The sequence below is a fragment of the Podarcis liolepis genome (assembly GCF_965112155.1).
Source record: "Podarcis liolepis genome assembly, chromosome: 1".
Lineage (NCBI taxonomy): Eukaryota > Metazoa > Chordata > Lepidosauria > Squamata > Lacertidae > Podarcis > Podarcis liolepis.
The window spans coordinates 10,745,834-10,766,332 of record NC_139554.1 but is presented as its reverse complement, the minus strand read 5'-3'; the positions used below and the strand labels follow the sequence as shown (position 1 = coordinate 10,766,332).

The window sequence follows — 20,499 nt, the reverse complement described above, 5'->3', positions numbered from 1 at the left end:
GAATCGTTTCGTGTTTGTGCCATCTTTCTCCTGGGCAGTTTGTAAACATTAATCTTCATTAGCAGGGCTGTATTTTACGTCTGGCAAAGTAATTACAGCAACGGCTGGATTTTTCTGATTATCCATATTGCAATACGCACAGACAGACCCCACCCCACAAAATGCCTTTGCTCATTTGTGATGACAATTACGTTAAGAGCTGAAAGTGGGAAATAAACATGAAATGCAGCTAAGCTCTCCCTTATTTTACTGCTCTGTGGGAAGTGCTTCATCTAGTCTTATACATTTCGTTTCACATACTGCTTTCTCCCATCACAGGGATGGGAGTGAGATTAGATTCAGTTCACTTTTAACAGCCAAATGTATCAAATACACACTTTCAGAAGAGACTTGAGAATCACAGCGCAGCCATCCTTCGAGATTTGCCCTCATCCGAATTTCACAACCAAACAATGTTTACAAAAACGAATGTATTCTGGGTAAACGTGCATAAAAATGACTATATCAGGGAAAAATAGCATTTCAACAGGATAAAATGCTTACAAAAATGTGTGACATTAGCCAAAACTCCACTATTGAGAATTCCAATGTTTAATTTTGCAAACCACTTAAGAGGTTTGCTTGCAATCAGGTGGTATATCAATTTTGCTAAATAAAAATACAAAAATTCACACAGAATGATTTTCATAAGGATTAAAAAAAACAACAACTTGCAAACTGCTGCAGAAATGTGGAGAACTGAATTTAAGAGTGGGAAAATCAGAAACGGAGAGAGAAAAAACCCTGACAGATCCTTCCATCCCTACTTCCAAAGAACTCAGGGTGGAATAGGTCAGAAGTCCCAGGCAATCTCCCATCTCTAATACTTTGCTTGAGATTTTTGTTTGCTACTAATCTCAAGGAGTAATAGGAATCCATCAATATTATCTGGAAATGGAGAGGGGGGAAATCACAGTACCTCAAGTTATTTGAGCAGAAAGCCAGTACCTTGTGGTTTTGTAGCTGAAACTGTAAAGTAGTTCGACTGGTAGCTTTTAGCTTAATCTCTTGAGCAACTTTCTCTTGCCCAAGATCTGAGAGCTCAGCTAATCCCTGCAGCAAAGCTTCATATTGTTGCTCGCTAATAAATGGAGAGGTCAGCTCCTTCTGTTTGTCTTGCAGGATCTCCCAAAGGTCATCTAACACATCCTGGAATTGAAACAAGTTCTAATTAATGTGTTTCATTCAGTTGTTTGCGTTGAAATTATCTGACTAGCAACCAGAGCTTAGCCCAGTAGATATAATGATACGTCGTTAATACAGTGGTACCTCTGGATACAAACAGGATCTGTTCCAGAGCCCCATTCCGGAACACATTCCGTTACTTCCGGGTCACCGCAGAGCGCAACCCGAAAGCGCTCAACCTGAAGCAACTTCAACCCGAGGTATGACTGTAGTCTACAATCTTTTGTTGATCAGACTGGTCAAGCCAAGAGCTGTAGTCACTACCCCCAGGACCAGTCCTCTCCAGACAAATGCCCCTGGCCATAATAATAATAATAATAATAATAATAATAATAATAATAATAATTTATTTATACCCCACCCATCTGGCTGGGCTTCCCCAGCCACTCTGGGCGGCTTCCAACCGAATATTAAAATACAGTTACAGATAGGTAGCCGTGTTGGTCTGCCATAGTCAAAACAAAAAAAATTCCTTCTAGTAGCACCTTAAAGACCAAGTAAGTTAGTTCTTGGTATGAGCTTTCGTGTGCAAGCACACTTGTGTATCTGAAGAAGTGTGCTTGCACACGAAAGCTCATACCAAGAACTAACTTAGTTGGTCTTTAAGGTGCTACTAGAAGGATTTTTTTTATTAAAATACAGTAATACATCAAGCATTAAAAGCTCCCCTAAACAGGGCTGCCTTCAGATGTCTTCTAAAAGCTTGGAGCTTGGTAGTTGTTCTTCTCTTTGACATCTGGTGGGAGGGCGTTCCACAGGGCAGGTGCCACTACCGAGAAGGCCCTCTGCCTGTTTCCCTGTAACATGGCTTCTCGCAGCGAGGGAACTGCCAGAAGGCCCTCGGCGCTGGACCTCAGTGTCCAGGTAGGATGGGGGTGGAGATGCTCTTTCAGATATACTTTATAGGAACATAGGAAGTTGCCTTATACCAAGTCAGATCATTGGTCCATCTACTTGGTATTGCCAATTCTGATTGGTAGCAGCTCTCGAGGGACAACCCCCAGTGCTACCTGCAGTTGAATCTGTGGTAGAGGATGCTCTACCACAGAGCTGCGGCTCCTTCTGAGGAAAGTGCCAGTGAGAGGTGTGCTGCGCTGGGTACCACTATTTGAAGGCTCCTCAGGTGTCTTCAGGCAGCCATGTCTAACCACCCCCACCCACCTTTCCTACGTAGGTATTGCAACAAACAGAAAAATGACCCCTCTCTTGGCAATCCTAGTGCTGCCTACCCTGCAAGCTTTCTGGCGTGAGATCATCAAATGTGAGTAAAGAAAAGATTTGGCCTTAAGACTGCAATCTTAATTACACTTAACAAGGAGCAAGCCCCACTGAACATAGTGGAACTTGACTTCCCAGTACACCTAAGTTTTCATTATGAAGTTGCTTTTAAAAAAAGAAAAGATTGAAGGCTTAAAGTGAAGTTAAATAAGACTCCTGGGTGCTTTTAGCCAAGAACTGAAAGGTTATTTTCAAATTATGGTATCTTCCTATATATGTAAAACGTAAGGTTGTTGTCATGCTGTGATTCCAGCCATGTCAACTCCAGCGAGGCAACAGAATGGTAGGCACGCAGCCAAATCTCTATCAGCACTGAGCTTTGGTAAAGCCAGCTTGCTGAATTAGTAAAGCCAAACCTTCAGCAAGGAATCGTATATGTGTCCTGGTTCTGCAAAGCAGAGTCTCCTATGCCTGGAAACCATCTCCTGGTCCTGAATGGGGATGTAGATCCATTGCTTATGAATATGTACCCTCCACTACATTGCTATTCTCATCCCGGCACTCATTGAACTTGCTGGTGCAAATCTGTAGTCATCAATTGCTGGTTCAGGGCCAGCATTGTTTGCTTGAATTTGGGGGCCTTTTCCAGGAAGTTTTGCAACATTTAATGTTCTAGGAAACACACTTTTCAAATAACTATTCATGTTTCAAATAACTGCTCACATTCGTTTTTAGCAATTATCTTTTCTGGCCCACCCATCCGCCCTGACACGGCATTCCCTAAATGTTGGGACCAGCTGTATTTAATGTTGTTCATTTCCACAAATACTGATAGTACTACATGCATGTTATTTACTCGGGAGTCTTTACCTCTAGTTTATGCACGTCATGGATTAGGGCAACAGGAACATGACCTCTTAGTTTAGCAGTCTGCATCTCAAAGTTTTGCATTTCCAACTCATGGGCATCCAGCCTCTGAATGAAAGAATGAGATGATTTGAGTTTAAGGCTACGCTCATTGGCAGCAGTTATATTTCGAGTCAGCTGAAGGTCCCAACAGTGCTTAACAAACTTGCAAATTACAACCGTCAAGGAGAGGGATGAAATTGTAGCCCCAAACACAAACAGGAAGGAAGGAGAGAAACAGACAAGAAAAATCACATCTAGTAAATCAAAGTGGCATCACCAGAGTGGGTTTTTGTCTAGAAAAAGGAACAACATCTTAATCTACTACTGGCCATGCCAACAAAATCTTGCCAACTGGAGTGCTTCTCTCATCAGTGTTCCAGCAACCGGGCATACGCTCTTCCTTCATAGTCTGTTTCTCCTTTTCTCCAATAACTAACAAAATAATATTTTGTGTCTGCTGAGCATGTTCAGTCTGCATTGGGCCATTCTGGAGAGGGGAGCTGCCTCCTTGGTGCCTGCCACAAACTTTTTTGTACCTCTACACACCTTGAGGAGGTATCTGCCCAAGCATATTGACTCCTTCCCCTCTTGTTTCTGTAGCTTAGAATCATAGAATCATAGAGTTGGAAGAGACCACAAGGGCCATCGAGTCCAACCCCCTGCCAAGCAGGAAACACCATCAGAGCACTCCTGACATATGGTTGTCAAGCCTCTGCTTAAAGACCTCCAAAGTAGGAGACTCCACCACACTCCTTGGCAGCAAATTCCACTGTCGAACAGCTCTTACTGTCAGGAAGTTCTTCCTAATGTTTAGGTGGAATCTTCTTTCTTGTAGTTTGGATCCATTGCTCCATGTCCGCTTCTCTGGAGCAGCAGAAAACAACCTTTCTCCCTCCTCTATGTGACATCCTTTTATATATTTGAACATGGCTATCATATCACCCCTTAACCTCCTCTTTTTTGTGCTTATACCAGCTTTGGTGTCTCCATGGGCAGGCTGGTACAGCCCCTTCTCGTTTCTCAGTTACGCTTTTGGCTACAGTCTTGTCGGAACGCACCACTTGTGTTCACTACTCAAAGGAGTGTAGAGTGTAGCCTAGAAAGCCAGCTGCTGCTGCGACACTTTTTGCCAGGAAAGGATTAGTCTTTTGTGCCTTTTTCGCAAGTGCAAATAAATTTGTATACAGTGGACGCTTGGGTTGCGAACGTGATCCGTGCAGGAGGCACGTTCGCAACTCGCAGCATTTGCAGCCCGCAGCGCTGCGTCTGCGCATGCGCGGGTTGTGATTCGGTGCTTCTGTGCATGCGCAAAGCGCGATTTAGCGCTTCTGTGCATGCAAGACTGTCGAAACCTGGAAGTAACCCGTTCCGGTACTTCCGGGTTTCGGTGCGTCCGTATCCCGAAAAAACGCAACCTGAAGCATCTGTAACCCGAGCTATGACTGTACCTCAAAGAACCTCAAGGCCAAAGTTATGCATTATACTATTATTAGCATTTATTAAACGCTTCAGAGCATTGATGCTTGAGCTGGATGCTTCAGCTGAGATTTGTGCGCTGTAGGGGCTGGACCAGATGATCCCCGAGGTCCCTTCCAACTCTACAATTCTATAATTCCGTGAAGCAGTGCTCATGGTAGAAATGGAATAAAAAGCCACAGAAATATGAGCTCATAAAATGATAAAATCAGCTCACCAACTGCTGAAACAGAGGTTCTCAAAGGGTGTGGCAGGAGAGGGTGGCAAGTGAGATGGGAAAATTCAAGGACAATCAAAGAAACATTTCAGTGTAGTATTGTATCAATTTTATTTTATTTTATTTTATTTGGAGAATATGGATATCTTTTTAAAATGAGAGCATCAAGCGATACTGAGGACAATCCTACTTGTGATCCAGAATCACAAATCCAGCACTGCTAGGAGTTTTATTCTTGTTTTCCAATATAGGTAAAGGTAAAGGGACCCCTGACCATTAGGTCCAGTCGTGGCCGACTCTGGGGTTGCGGCGCTCATCTCGCTTTACTGGCCGAGGGAGCTGGCGTACAGCTTCCGGGTCATGTGGCCAGCATGACTAAGTCACTTCTGGTGAACCAGAGCAGTGCATGGAAATGCCGTTTACCTTCCCACTGGAGCAGTACCTATTTATCTACTTGCACTTTACTGTGCTTTTGAACTGCTAGGTGGGCAGGAGAAGGACTGAGCAACGGGAGCTCACCCTGTCGCAGGGATTCGAACCGCCGACCTTCTGATCGGCAAGTCCTAGGCTCTGTGGTTTAACCCACAGCGCCACCCGCATCCCAACATTTTCCAATATACTTCTCACCATTAAAAAAAAATCTGTGTGTGGCGTGAGCAAATTTCTGTTTTGAAAGTGTGGCCCGGAGAAAAAAGTTTGAGAATCACACTGCTCTAAAACAATAAAACAATCTCTACAAATTCTAAAAAACAATGAAATAATTCATCAGATGCAGAGCTGATCTTCCGTAAATGACTGCCTTCCTAAACGAACAGGTCTTCAGCAGGTGCCTGAATGCCATCACAACATCTTGATAACTGGCACTGAGAAGACAGGACTGCAATGAAACTCTGTCCGCACAACCCTACAGGCCGCTACTGCCCCCCAAAACTGGCCTGAAACACGGTCATTACTGTTACCATTAAGCTCAGGGGGGAAACAAAAGCGTCGCTCAGTTTTGGAAAACAAAACCGCAAATAAGAGAAATTAGGTAAAATTGTTGAGTGATTGTGCCTTATATTCATATGTCCTGTTTAATTACCTGGAGCTGTTCGGAGATACTGTGTTCGCTCGTTGCGCCGAAGGACTCTTGCAGTAAGGATTTTTTCATAATCAACCTACCATACAATCGCCTGATTTCATTCTGTGACGGGGACAAGCGAAAAACCGAAGTGAACCCAGAGGTACACGATACAGAATGAAAGGATAATTAAACTGCAGTTCAACCGGGCTATTTAATCAGCATCATTCTTTAAATACATACATATGCGCAGAGAAAGAGAGTGTCCTGGAATTACCTGTTCTTGTAATAAAATAAAATTAAAATAAAACGATGCCCACTTTTGTAATCACTGACTAATCTGCATCAGGCTTGGGCCCATTAGGGAGGTCAAGGATTAAATCATCCCTACAGGAGATATGATTTAGCTCAGCGGTAATGAAGGGCTGTCTCAAATTTGAGACTAATCCAGGCAAGCTTCTTTGTGGGCAGGGTGTGTGTGTGTCTGTGTGTATGCATAGTGAAATTGAAGTTTCCTCTTCTAGCCACCAGACATATCTGTTCCACCTCTAAGGCCTGCTGAATATCCATATGAGTATAATAATAATAATAATAATAATAACAACAACAACAACAACAACAACAATAATAATTTTCTTATAACCTGCTCATCTGACTGGGTTACCCCTCCAACAAAATACAGAGGGGAAAACAGTCAACCATACAAAACACATCAAACGTTAAAAGCTTCATGAAACAGGGCTGCCTTCAGACAGCGACCAAAAGTTACATACAGTGGAATGTCTCCACCCCCATCGTTCTGCCCGGATGCTGAGGTCCAGCGCCGAGGGCCTTCTGGCAGTTTCCTCATTGCGAGAAGCAAAGCTACAGGGAACCAGGCAGAGGGCCTCCTTGGTAGTGGCACCCGCCCTGTGGAACGCCCTCCCATCAGATGTCAAAGAGATAAAAACTACCTGACATTTAGATTGAAGGCAGCCCTGTTCAGGGAAGTTTTAATGTGCCCATCTGCAGAAACCCAGCCAGATGTGCAGGGTACAAATAATAAATTATTATTATTATTATTATTAGTAGTAGTAGTAGTAGTAGTAGTACTATTACTACTATTATTACCTCAGTTTTCAAGTGTCTCAGAAGTCGAACGTTTCAGAACCCGAATGCCGAAAACCCAGAAATAAATGCTTCCGTTTTTGAACGCGCCTTGAACGGCTTCCACTGCGTGTTTTTCGATTCTCTCCACTGAAATGGCCAACAGCCCTTTGAGCCTCAGTTTTCGAACATTTCAGAAGTCGAACGGTCTTCTGGAATGGCCTACGTTCGAAAACCGAGGTTCCCCGGTAGTTGTTAAATGTAATGTGTCCATAAAACCCAACGAACGTACCCCAAATTACAGAATCAAGTCTCATATTATATGATTTCAAATGAAGAGGCCATGCTTTCCTGAAGAGTCCCCCAGATTTGATCGTGCATAATGTAAGTTGGTGCAACATCATTTAATGGGGGTGGGGGGATTGCAGAAATATGGCATGCCTCTCTCTTGTGAGATGCAACTTAGATGGGCACCAGAGAATGGAAAGGAATACAATTGGGAGGTACCTGATATTGACTGTACTGGTCCAGCTCAGCTTTTATGGACTTGCTCCTGGAAGAGGCAGCCACTTGGGTCGACTGCAGCCACGACTGCAAGTTGCTAAAACACTCAGAGAATCTATCAGCGTTACCACCAGCAGAGGCAATGGACCTCAGAAGGTCATCCTTTTTCTCACCAATATCCGCATGAAGCTTTTGCAGCTCTGCGGAGAGAGTCTGGAAAGAGAGAGAAAAAAGAAAATGAGAAGGAGGCCGGTAAATATGGTTTTGTAAAAGGAATGGCAGGAATTCATCAAATCTGAAGTAAAAAGGACCTTATAAGAATACAATCATCCACTACTTTTGAGCTTGATCACTTTGTGTGTTCTCAAGCTTTTTGCCTGTCGTGACTTTAGCTTGCACCGTGAGAAGGAAGGAAGGAAGAACAAATCTTGGGGTTCTCCCAGGCATGCTGATACTACCATCTCAGTTACCCATTTTTAGCCACAATCTAGTTGGCACTGAGCTAAATCAGCCCTTCTTCTTAACTTTACCACTGCCACATCCACCTCCACTAACCAACCCCTTGAAATTCAGAATAGCCTCAAAATACTGGGGCTCTTGGAGTGTTGTGAACTACATCTTCCATCAGTCCTGACCAGCATGCTGGCTGAGGCTGCTGGGAGTTGTAGTTCAAAACACCTGGAGGGCCCAGGGTTGGTGCAGGCGGTCTGCCATCACCCCATTCTGCCCCACCCACTGTTGGCACCAAAAAATAGTGTGTGTGTGCACACAAATTGGGAGTTGCCTGTATGATCAGGAAAGCAGAAATCAATCCAACCTGGATATTATTATTTTTACTCTGAATTATTTTGCAATTTCTACTATTTCACATAAATCATGTGGGGCCCTGAGGCTACTGTCGCTCAGATACATTTATCCAGCAACCCTCAAGATTATCTGGCATTTTCCAGTCTTTCAAGCATATATTTACAATCTCGAGAGTCTATCTTTTTTTCAAATAAGAGCTGGTATTTTCAGGAAGCCGAATCTTGCAATTTGCAACTGATGACACAGGACGTGCTTTCTCTGTGCAGAACTGTGCGGTACACACAGCTCTGCTCTTGAGAAAGCCAAGTATCAGCCTTTGCCAAACTGATGTGGCTGGGTCCCCCCAGCCACTCTGGGCGGCTTCCAACGAAACACTAAAATGCAATAACCCATTAAACATTAAAAGCTTCCCTAAACAGGGCTGCCTTTAGATGTCTTCTAAAAGTTTGGTAGTTATTTTTCTCTTTGACATCTGATGGGAGGGCGTTCCACAGGGCAGGTGCCACTACTGAGAAGGCCCTCTGCCTGGTTCCCTGTAACTTGGCTTCTCGCAGTTAGGGAACCGCCAGAAGGCCCTTGGCGCTGGACCTCAGCGTCCGGGCAGAACGATGGGGGTGGAAACGCTCCTTCAGGTATACTGGGCCGAGGCCATTTAGGGCTTTAAAGGTCAGCACCAACACTTTGAATTGTGCTTGGAGCCGAAGTAGGTCTTTCAAGACTGGTGTTATATGGTCTCGGCAGCCGCTCCCTGTCACCAGTCTAGCTGCCGCATTCTGGATTAATTGTAGTTTCCGGGTCACCTTCAAAGGTAGCCCCACGTAGAGCGCATTGCAGTAGTCCAAGCGGGAGATAACCAGAGCATGCACCACTCTGGCGAGACAGTCCGCAGGCAGATAGGGTCTCAGCCTACGTACCAGATGGAGCTGGTAAACAGCTGCCCTGGACACAGAATTGACCTGTGCCTCCATGGACAGCTGTGAGTCCAAAATGACTCCCAGGCTGCACACCTGGTCCTTCAGGGGCACAGTTACCCCAGGGAGTCTTCCACACCTACCCGCCTCCTGTCCCCCCAAAACAGTACTTCTGTCTTGTCAGGATTCAACCTCAATCTGTTAGCCACCATCCATCCTCCAACCGCCTCCAGACACTCCAGATGTTTGGGAGTGCAGTTCACACCAGCCCAGACACTCCTTATTTACCTCATAAAGCATTTGTTGCACAGGAGCTTCTTCACTGGTGAGTTCACACGTGTTTAACATCTGCTCCATGTCGTTCAGGCAGCGGCTGATCGCCAAAAGCAGCTCAAAGAGCTTCTGGTCCAAGCTTAAGAAAACTTCCCCCGTCATATTTTCCTGGAAGATATGGAGATGCTGTTTCTCAATTTCCTCTGAAGGCTTCACTCACTCACTCACTCACTCACTCACTTACTTTTCCCCAGACCGCATGGCTGACACAAATGAAAACAATTGCAGATAAAATGCAAAATGGTAAAACAAAACAAAACCCCACTCACCACCACAAGCCTTCATAAGTCACCACTGCCTTTAAACATAACAACCATCTCATTATGTTTATTAGGCATTCATTTTCACTTATTGTTAAGCACCTTGGTGGCCTGCTGTTAGGCAGGAAAGGGTGTGGGTGAGCCTTGAGGCCTGACAGAATCTGTGGCCTGCTGGGTGTTGGGCAATTTCAGATAGGCAGCAAAAAAATGGAGGGTATTTAAGGAAGGTTGCAATTTTGGGCTGGTCTATGGTTAGATGAAAGAGAGAGAGGGAGATGGAGAGAAAGAAGCAAGTAATGCAACAGTATTACGTACTGGAAGCTTTCAACAAAATGGCGGTCTTGTCATTTCAAAGCAAATCAGTATGTAAAATGCAGATCCCACCCTTTTGGCCTTGTTGTCCTTTTAGGGTTGCCTCACACTGCTGGCAGAATACCTCTACTACAGTGGTACCTCAGGTTAAGTACTTAATTCGTTCCGGAGGTCCATTCTTAACCTGAAACTGTTCTTAACCTGAAGCACCACTTTAGCTAATGGGGCCTCCTGCTGCTGCTGTGCCGCCAGAGCCAGATATCTGTTCTTATCCTGAAGCAAAGTTCTTAACCTGAAGCACTATTTCTGGGTTAGCGGAGTGTGTAACCTGAAGTGTATGTAACCTGAAGCGTAGGTAACCTGAGGTACCACTGTATAGAAGCAAAGTTTCTTACAACCACCCTTTCCTTGAGCTCCTGTTTTCCCCCTAGGATCAAACTAGATGCAGCACCATTTGCACAATTAGCAATTTTGCAATGCAAATGGCTTTTTTAAAAGGTAAATTGCAGACGTGAGACTCCAGGTCTAGACTGGGACCCTGGCATGTTGGCTACGGGGGCTTTAATTCTCCCCCACCCCATGGCCCCCACATGGAACATTCTCTCTACGCCTGCTCTTTAGCACTGGGGGGAAATATCTCATTTGCTCTAATGGGATTTCACACAGACACACACACACACATATCAATAAATTATGCGCTCTGCCAAGGCTCTGGATCTTGCCCACCAGCCACGCCGGCAATTTATGTAACTCGGGGGGGGGGGGATGCATTTTAGTACCTGTGTCTGAACAGACGCTTCTTGGCTCAGATTGCCAAGCTGTGCCGTGTACGTTTTCAGCTCCTCGACGGTTGGAGTTCTCACACTCGCTGTGGCACCCTTGGGTAGAATATTTATTTTGGTAGAGATCTAACATTTGGAAAAGCAAAACGTGTTTGGACAAATGCTCCAGATTAAACTCATGGTGATACAGAATGTTCTTATAACAGCAGCAACTAGCTAGCTAGCTACAACATAAACCAATATTAAGTTCACCATCTTGGAATGGACTCAGAAGTGTCCATTCTTTGTAGGTGGCGTGAAATCTGCTCACAACAAGAGCCTAGCATCTGCTGTGTCCGCATTGATCTGTGCCAATGAAGATGTCTACGTATGGCTGAAGCGCTGTCAATGTGCGTTCTAGTTTTTCAAGGCGATAAACCCAACTTGGTAGGCACCTTTCAAGTATTTGGGTGTCTCAGCCTTCATGAAGTCCTTAGACATAAGACTGGTGGTTTAACCTGAGGAATAGACCATTTAAGAGGGCCCCCTGCAAACATTTGATGGGCTGTCATGTAGGTGATGGAACAAATATCATTCCGTTGTTCCAGACAGTAAGGCCTGAACTAACAAGTTCAAATGACAAGAGCTGGGATTTCATCCAAAATTAAACAAGGATTCTCAGGTAACAAGTTGATCGACAGCAGAATAGACTACCTGGGAAGGTACAGGACTCTCCTTCGCTTGAGGTTTTTAAGCAGAGGATGCTATAGCTATGGATCTCCTGCCTTGGCAGACTAGATGATATTTCGAGGTGCCATTTTGATCTGTGTTGCCCTCTTCTTCTCCGACATGGCAACAATATTACTGACCTGTTTCAAATGCTTGCTATTAAAAAATCTGAAAGTCTTAGACACACCACTGTTGATTGTGTACATACTTGTCTCTTTAGTCTCACTGTCACCTTTTGGTCACAGGGGTTTTGCAGATTTGTGAAACCAATCCCCCCCACACACAGATGACTGGGGCCCAGTGCAGACAAAGCATATCCTTATGGCTAAGAAGTTGGAAATATGCTGCGATGACTCTCTTTCTCTATCAGGCTCCATCTGAACTAAACATTTTAAGCAGTATCATACAGTTTACAAACAGCCAAGGCTTCCCCCAAAGAATCCTGGGACATGTAGTCTGGTAAGGGTGCTAAGAATCGTTTGGAGACCCCATTTCCCTCCCAGAACTACATTTCCCAGAGTTCCATGGGGTTGATTGTTAAACCACTCTGGGAATGGCAGCCCTGTGAGGGGAACAGGGTTCTCCTACTACTCTCAGTTCTCTTAATAGGCCAGTGGTCTAAGTAGACCAGCATTCTGTTCTCACATTGGCCAACCAGGAAGCCTGGAAGAAGCCTTCAAGCAAGGCATGTGTGCAACAGCACTCTGCCCACCTGTGACTTCCAGCTACCAGTATCTCCTCTGACAGCAGAGGCAGAACATTTTCCTAAAGGTACTGCTGCAAACGGGACGCGGGTAGCGCTGTGGGTTAAACCACAGAGCCTAGGACTTGCCAATCACAAGGTTGGCGGTTCGAATCCCCACAACGGGGTGAGATCCCGTTGCTCGGTCCCAGCTCCTGCCAACCTAGCAGTTCAAAAGCATGTCAAAGTGCAAGTAGATAAATAGGTACCGCTCTGGCGGGAAGGTAAACAGCATTTCCGTGCGCTGCTCTGGTTCACCAGAAGCGGCTTAGTCATGCTGGCCACATGACCCGGAAGCTGTACGCCGGCTCCCTTGGCCTATAGAGCGAGATGAGCGCCGCAACCCCAGCATTGGCCACAACTGGACCTAATGGTCAGGGGTTACCTTTACCTTTTACTGCTGCAAAGGGTTGGCACACAGGGTGAAAAGTGTTAGAATTCCTGCTCCATGATTGCAGTCATGGGATTTTTGTCTTTCACATGACGGTATATGTTTTGACTCCACAGAGTGGGAAGTGACGAAGACAGGATGTTTGTGTTGCTGTGTTCCGTGAAGTGGGACTATTGTCCTTTGTTCTTTTTCTCTTTGCTGTCTGATGCTAGAGAGAGAGAGGGAGCCATGTTGCAGTGCTCCGTGTGTGTTTATATGTAAATAAAATAGATTAGCCCAAATGCTGAGTTGCTGAGGTCTGTCACGCATGATGCGCAAACTCTGCGGATCCCTAAGTGTACCGGTGTCGGTTAGCATCGGTGGCTGTGATGTTCGGGCTGAAGAAAGCTTATGAAGCTCCCGAACGATCGACCAGGAGGGAGGGAACATGCCAGTCGGGCATGTGTCTCTGCCAGGGTTCTACTTGAGTGTAGGCTGAACTCCTGACAAAAAGGTGTATAATACTGAGCCAAAGGAATTCACTAGCTGTTGAAATGCCACAGCTCTTGTCTTGCTATTGCAGCAACAGACTAACACAGCTATGCCTCTGGAAATTGTTGTTATTATGGGATGGGCGAATTAGTATACTAACCTGAGATTCAGGGAACTGACAGTGAGGAGGGTTCACCTTGAAGAGCAGCTCCTCCTGCAAATGTTGCCACTTGTCACCTGCTTGGTCCTTGGGAATCAGACCAAGGGGCTCACTTCCAGAGCTGGGTGCCTCGTGACTAGATCGGCGCATCAGACTGCTATGAGATAAAATAATCGAGAGAAAAACCAACTCAGTATAATACTGTTTACAACACAGTCTGGTTTACTTAACCTGCTCAAAGAGAAGAAGTATCCAAAATCCGGGCTTTCACTAAAGTTGACAACCTGAACCCAAATATATTTATTTGATTTCTTACACATCCTATACCCTACGGTCACAGAGCAGGCTATCGCAACAAAATATACCATTATAAAAACAATAAATCAATGAAAATGTAAAAAAAAACAACCACTATTAAAATCAGTTCCATTTATTTATTTATTGTATGTATATCCACCTTCTTTCCTCCAGAGGCTCAGGGGACTGTATGTTGTCCTCCTCCCTTGTGAGGTATGTTGTGATGGACTACAACACCCATCATCCACGGCCAGCTTAGCCCAATGGCAAAGGATCATGGGAGTTATAGTCTACCCATATCTGAGGGCCCAAGGTTGAAGAATACTGGTCTATACTGACAGGCAGTGATTATCCAGGTTTTCTCCCAGCCCTAACTGGGGATTGCTGGGGACTCAATTCGGGATTGACTTTCTGCACGCAAGGCTGATCCTCTCATAACACAACTCTATGTGTCTTTGCCCAGAAGCAGTTTCCTTGCAGATTTGAGGAGTGCGTTTTTTGTGGGGGTTTTTTGTACCTTGCTTGCAATTCCAGAGTTTTGCCATCCCCAGATTGCGGCTGCATCTTCTCCATGTACACGTCAATGAAGTCAACAAGATTGTTTTGTTCTGACAGCTGCAGCAGCAGCTCCTGCAAGTGAGGAAGAGAAACAGAGGAAAACTCAAAACGTGGAAAAATTGGGGTTTTCTGAAAGCGATGTCTCGCCCCCTTTCACTGTCTTGGTGGCAGGAGCAGTATGGCTCAGACTGGGAGCCCTGAAGGTAGGGGACTGGTTTCCTCCTTTACTAGGATTTCTAGACAGAGAAGGAAACTGAATACAGTTGCTGTTGTGAATCCTGATGATAAGAGCCAGTGTGGTGTAGTGGTTAAGAGCGGTAGTCTCATAATCTGGAGAACCGGGTTCGCGTCTCCGCTCCTCCACATGCAGCTGCTGGGTGACCTTGGGCCAGTCACACTTCTGTGAAGTCTCTCAGCCCCACTCACCTCACAGAGTGTTTGTTGTGGGGGAGGAAGGGAAAGGAGATTGTTAGCCGCTTTGAGACTCCTGAAGGGGAGTGAAAGGCGGGATATCAAATCCAAACTCTTCTTCTTCTTCTTCATACTGACCCCCTTCACCAGCAGGCCCCATGGCTGGTTACAACAATCTAATGTTAAAAATTACAGTCACAGGAATAGAGCATGCCCTGAAAACACACATCTCAGGTGTTAAAAGGCCAGGATAAAGAGGTGTGTTTTCAGCATTTGCCAAAAGCTACATAGTGAAGATGCCAGACATGTCTCTTGTGGTGAAGATGCTAGACATGTCCACAATTTTGGGGTGCCAAAGAGAATTCTCTCTTCTTGGCCACCCACCGAATTTCTGACGGAGATAGAACTCCCAAGAGCACGGGTAGGCAAACTAAGGCCCAGGGGCCGGATCCGGCGCAATTACCTTCTAAATCCGGCCCACGGACGGTCCGGGAATCAGCGTGTCTTTACATGAGTAGAATGTGTCTTTTTAATCTCTGGGTTATTTGTGGGGCCTGCCTGGTGTTTCTACATGAGTAGAATGTGTGCTTTTATTTAAAATGCATCTCTGGGTTATTTGGGGGGCATAGGAATTTGTTAATTTCCCCCCCAAAACATAGTCTGGCCCCCCACAAGGTCTGAGGTTTTTTTTCTGCTGAAAAAGTTTGCTGACCCCTGGACAAGAGGGTCCCTAGCAGTGTATTTCAGCCTCGGTAAAATAGGAATGTTTTTAAATTTCTCCTGAAAGTCAGTACAGTGGTACCTTGGTTTAAGTACTTAATTCGTTTCAGAGGTCTGTTCTTAACCTGAAACTGTTCTTAACCTGAAGCACCACTTAATAATAATAATAATAATAATAATAATAATAATAATAATAATAATTTATTATTTATACCCCGCCCATCTGGCTGGGCTTCCCCGGCCACTCTGGGCGGCTTCCAAAAGAATATTAAAATACTATAATACATCAAACATTAAAAGCTTCCCGAAACAGGGCTGCCTTCAGATGTCTTCTAAAAGCCTGGTAGTTGTTGTTCTCTTTGACATCTGGTGGGAGGGTGTTCCACAGGGCGGGCGCCACTACCGAGAAGGCCCTCTGCCTGGTTCCCTGTAACTTGGCTTCTCGCAGTGAGGGAACCGCCAGAAGGCCCTCAGCGCTGGACCTCAGTGTCCGGGCAGAACGATGGGGGTGGAGACGCTCCTTTAGCTAATGGGGCCTTCTGCTGCCGCTGCGTCGCTGGAGCACAATTTCTGTTCTCATCCTGAAGCAAAGTTCTTAACCTGAAGCACTATTTCTGGGTTAGCGGAGTGTGTAACCTGAAGCGTCTGTAACCTGAAGTGTATGTAACTCGAGGTACCACTGTAATGAGGTTGACAAATGCCCCTCGCTAGGAAGAGAATCTCATAAATGGGAGCAGCCACCGGAAAGGCCCTGTCCTGTTTCAACACCAACTGGTGCAACCACCAACAGGGCCTCACCTGCTGAGCATCGGACCCAAGATGGTTGGTACTGGGAGAAGGCGCTTGTTTAGGCACTTACGTGTGAGATGTATACAAGAGGCGGCAAAATTAAATAAGGCAGAACAATAGACAGCAAAACTATCTTGCCATGTTGTGGAGGAGGGGGAAAGGGAGCCGATTTACCTGCTGCTGCTCTAAACCATTCTGCCTACTGAAGAGAGGTTGGTCCAAGGCAAGAAGCGGGAATGTATCAGAGAGGTCAAAATAAAAGGGCTGAGGGAGCTCCTCAGAGGTATTTTCCTCAGGGCTGATCTGTAGAGAGAGGCACACAGGTCAAAGGAACTTTTCAGGATAAGGTTGCAGTGATAGAAAGGTGAAGGAAGGTGGGAGCGCCTTAAGGTAGTTTTTTAATGCTAAATTTTGAACTCGGCCACAGATTCCCTGAGCACAAATAATGAATTGGCTTAGACAATTTATATACCACTTACAGATGTTTTGGGTGGGGAATCTCTAAGTGGTTTACAACCTCAAGCTCATAAAGACCCAAATACCAATAAAATAAAATAAAATAAAATAAAATAAAATAAAATAAAATAAAATAAAATAAAATAAAATAAAATAAAATAAAATAAAATAAAATAAAATAATAAAATCAACATAGAAAAACTCCATGTTATAAAATATCACACAACTAACTGTCAGCATCTTTCAGGGGTCGAGATGCCAGCTGGTTAGCCCCCAGCTGGATTATGCCTTTCCAGCCGTGATGATCCCCCAATCTCTGGTGCGACGTAAATCAGCGACTCAGACTTCAAAAGCCTGAGCACACTATATTAGCAGAAAATACTGCGCAAACAGAACAGGCGTGAGGCTTGTGGAAACATACTATCAGCTAAAGATTTATTAAGCATAAATCAGGACAAAGAAAACATGTCGTCTCCCTTTCTTCTCCTCAGAGAGACAGTAAAAAGCAAAAGCTATACACACAACGGAAGTTCCCAGCAAGCTGTGCTGGTATGTAAACAGACATGTGACATGTAACAATCCCATGTCTGCTCCTTAAGGTGGAATAGAATTTTCCAAGACTAACAAGGAGGCTGCATTGTTTGGAATCCTGACTATTTAGGCTTCCAGACTGTGGAAACCTCTACAAGCATTTGAATCATTATTCTCATGTACAGTGGTGCCCCGCAAGACGAATGCCTCGCAAGACGAAAAACTCGCTAGACGAAAGAGTTTTCCGTTTTTTGAGTCGTTCCGCAAGATGAATTTCCCTATGGGCTTGCTTCGCAAGACGAAACGTCTTGCGAGTTTGTTTCCTTTTTCTTAAAGCCGCTAATAATAATAATATAATAATAATTTATTATTTGTACCCCGCCCATCTGGCTGGGTTTCCCCAGCCACTCTGGGCGGCTTCCACAGAAACCAAGAAACACTAAAATATCATACATTAAAAGCTTCCCTGAATAGGGCCGCCTTAAGATGTTTTCTGAATGTCAGGTAGTTGTCCATCACCTTGACATCCGATGGGAGGGCATTCCACAGGGCGGGCGCCACCACCGAAAAGGCCCTCTGCCTGGTTCCCTGTAGCTTCGCTTCTCGCAATGAGGGAACCGCCAGAAGGCCCTCGGCGCTGGACCTCAGTGTCCGGGCAGAACGATGGGGGTGGAGACGCTCCTTCAGGTATACTGGGCCGAAGCCGTTTAGGGCTTTAAAGGTCAACACCAACACTTTGAATTGTGCTCGGAAACGTACTGGGAGCCAATGTAGGTCTTTCAAGACCGGTGTTATGTGGTCTCGGCGGCCGCCCCCAGTCACCAGTCTAGCTGCCGCATTCTGGATTAGTTGTAGTTTCCGAGTCACCTTCAAAGGTAGCCCCACGTAGAGCGCATTGCAGTAGTCCAAGCGGGAGATAACTAGAGCATGCACCACTCTGGCCAGACAGTCAGCGGGCAGGTAGGGTCTCAGCCTGCGTACCAGGTGGAGTTGGTAGACAGCTGCCCTGGATACAGAATTGACCTGTGCCTCCATGGACAGCTGTGAGTCCAAAATGACTCCCAGGCTACGCACCTGGTCCTTCAGGGGCACAGTTACCCCATTCAGGACCAGGGAGTCCTCCACACCAGCCCGCCCCCTGTCCCCCAAAAACAGTACTTCTGTCTTGTCAGGATTCAACTTCAATCCATTAGCCGCCATCCATCCTCCAACCGCCTCCAGGCACTCACACAGGACCTTCACCGCCTTCACTGGTTCTGATTTGAAAGAAAGGTAGAGCTGGGTATCATCTGCATATTGATGGACACCCAGTCCAAACCCCCTGATGATCTCTCCCAGCGGCTTCATATAGATGTTAAAAAGCATGGGGGAGAGGACGGAACCCTGAGGCACCCCACAAGTGAGGGCCCAAGGGTCTGAACACTCATCCCCCACCACCACTTTCTGAACACGGCCCAGGAGAAAGGAGCGAAACCACTGTATAACAGTGCCCCCAGCTCCCAACCCCTCTAGACGGTCCAGAAGGATGTTATGGTCGATTGTATCAAAGGCCGCTGAGAGATCCAGCAGAACTAGGAAACAACTCTCACCTTTGTCCCTAGCTCGCCGGAGATCATCAACCAGTGCGACCAAGGCAGTTTCAGTCCCATGATGAGGCCTGAACCCTGATTGGAAGGGATCCAAATGGTCCGCATTCTCCAGGCGTGCCTGGAGTTGTTCAGCAACCACACGCTCAATCACCTTGCCCAAGAATGGAAGATTTGAGACTGGGCGATAGTTGGCCATACTGGCCGGGTCTAAAGATGGTTTTTTAAGAAGCGGTTTAATGACCGCCTCTTTCAGCGGATCTGGGAATGTTCCCTCACAGAGGGAAGCATTCACCACCCCGCAGAGCCCATCGCCCAGCCCTTCCCGGCTAGCTTTTATAAGCCAGGATGGGCAAGGATCAAGGAGACAGGTGGTTGGTTTCACTCGTCCAAGCAGCCTGTCCACATCCTCGGGGGTAACGGATTGAAATTGATTCCATGCAACTTGACCAGACAGGGCTCTAGCACTCTCCCGCCCCAGCCCTGCTCCCACGGTGGTGTCTAGCTCCTTCCGAATATGAGTGATTTTATCTGCAAAAAACTTTGCAAAATCGTTGCAGGAGATCTTGGGGTCTTTACAAGGCCCCGATGGTAAAGGTGGTTCCGTTAAATTGCGGACCACCTGAAAGAGTCTCCTGCTACTATTTTCTGCAGATGCAATAGAGGCGGTGAAGAAAGTCTTCTTCGCCGTCGCTATCGCCACTTGGTAGGCTCGACGTTGAGCTCTAACCTGTGTCCGGTCAGATTCGGAGTGAGTTTTCTGCCACCGACGCTCTAGCCGTCTCAGCGATTGTTTCATCGCCCTCAGCTCCGAAGAAAACCACGGGGCTGTCCGGGCTCCATGCAATCGGAGAGGGCGCTTCGGAGCCAGACAGTCGACAGCCCTGGTTAACTCCGCATTCCAGCGGGCCACCAGGGAATCAGCTGAAAGGCCATCAACATGGGATAAAGCATCCCCTACCACTCTCTGGAAACCATTTGGATCCATTAAGTGGCGGGGGCGGACCATCCGAATTGGTCCCACCTCCCTGCAGAGGGGAAGGGTCGCGGAAAAGTCCAGTTGCACCAGGAAGTGATCTGACCATGGCACTTCTTTGGTTTCATTTTTACTTAGTGTCAGATCACCCACGTCGCTAGAGGTGAATACCAGGTCTAAGGCATGTCCATGACTATGAGTTGGGCCCAACTTATTCAGGGACAGCCCCATGGAGGCCATGCTTTCCACGAAGTCCCGAGCGGCCCCTTGTAAGGTCGTGTCGGCGTGGATGTTAAAATCCCCTAGGACAACCAAACTAGGTGTCTCCAGGAGAACATCCGCCACGACCTGAAGCAGCTCGGACAGGGAATCCTTGGTGCAGCGGGGAGGTCGGTACACCAAAAGGAATCCTGTACTGCCCCTATTGCCCAACTTCCAGAACATGCACTCAGAAAACTGGGTCTTCCCAGTAGGACGCCTGGTGCAGACTAATGACTTCCTAAAAATCACTGCAACCCACCCTCCCCGCCCACATGACCTGGGTTGCTGTGCGTAAGAGAAACCTGGTGGGCAAGCGGCAGCAAGGACGGGCCCATCTGTCTCA

The 20,499-nt window shown here is 46.2% G+C and overlaps 1 protein-coding gene and 1 long non-coding RNA gene across 2 annotated transcripts in view; one reads left to right on the top strand and one right to left on the bottom strand.

Annotated features, from left to right (window-relative positions):
* SYNE2 (spectrin repeat containing nuclear envelope protein 2) overlaps window positions 1–20,499 on the bottom strand; it is a 258,420-nt gene that overhangs the window by 86,872 nt on the left and 151,049 nt on the right. Inside the window, exons 65-73 of the mRNA XM_083516520.1 lie at window positions 16,521–16,649; window positions 14,386–14,498; window positions 13,572–13,728; window positions 11,097–11,225; window positions 9,701–9,853; window positions 7,698–7,907; window positions 6,126–6,227; window positions 3,313–3,417; window positions 988–1,188 (exon numbers count right to left, since the gene is read on the bottom strand). Of these exons, the coding sequence (XP_083372646.1) occupies window positions 988–1,188; window positions 3,313–3,417; window positions 6,126–6,227; window positions 7,698–7,907; window positions 9,701–9,853; window positions 11,097–11,225; window positions 13,572–13,728; window positions 14,386–14,498; window positions 16,521–16,649 (1,299 nt within the window). The remainder of the gene's footprint in view (window positions 1–987; window positions 1,189–3,312; window positions 3,418–6,125; window positions 6,228–7,697; window positions 7,908–9,700; window positions 9,854–11,096; window positions 11,226–13,571; window positions 13,729–14,385; window positions 14,499–16,520; window positions 16,650–20,499) is intronic.
* LOC310686077 lies at window positions 8,400–14,012 on the top strand. Its single transcript, XR_014515708.1, has 2 exons — window positions 8,400–8,830; window positions 9,646–14,012. It is a non-coding gene; the product is annotated as an uncharacterized lncRNA (long non-coding RNA).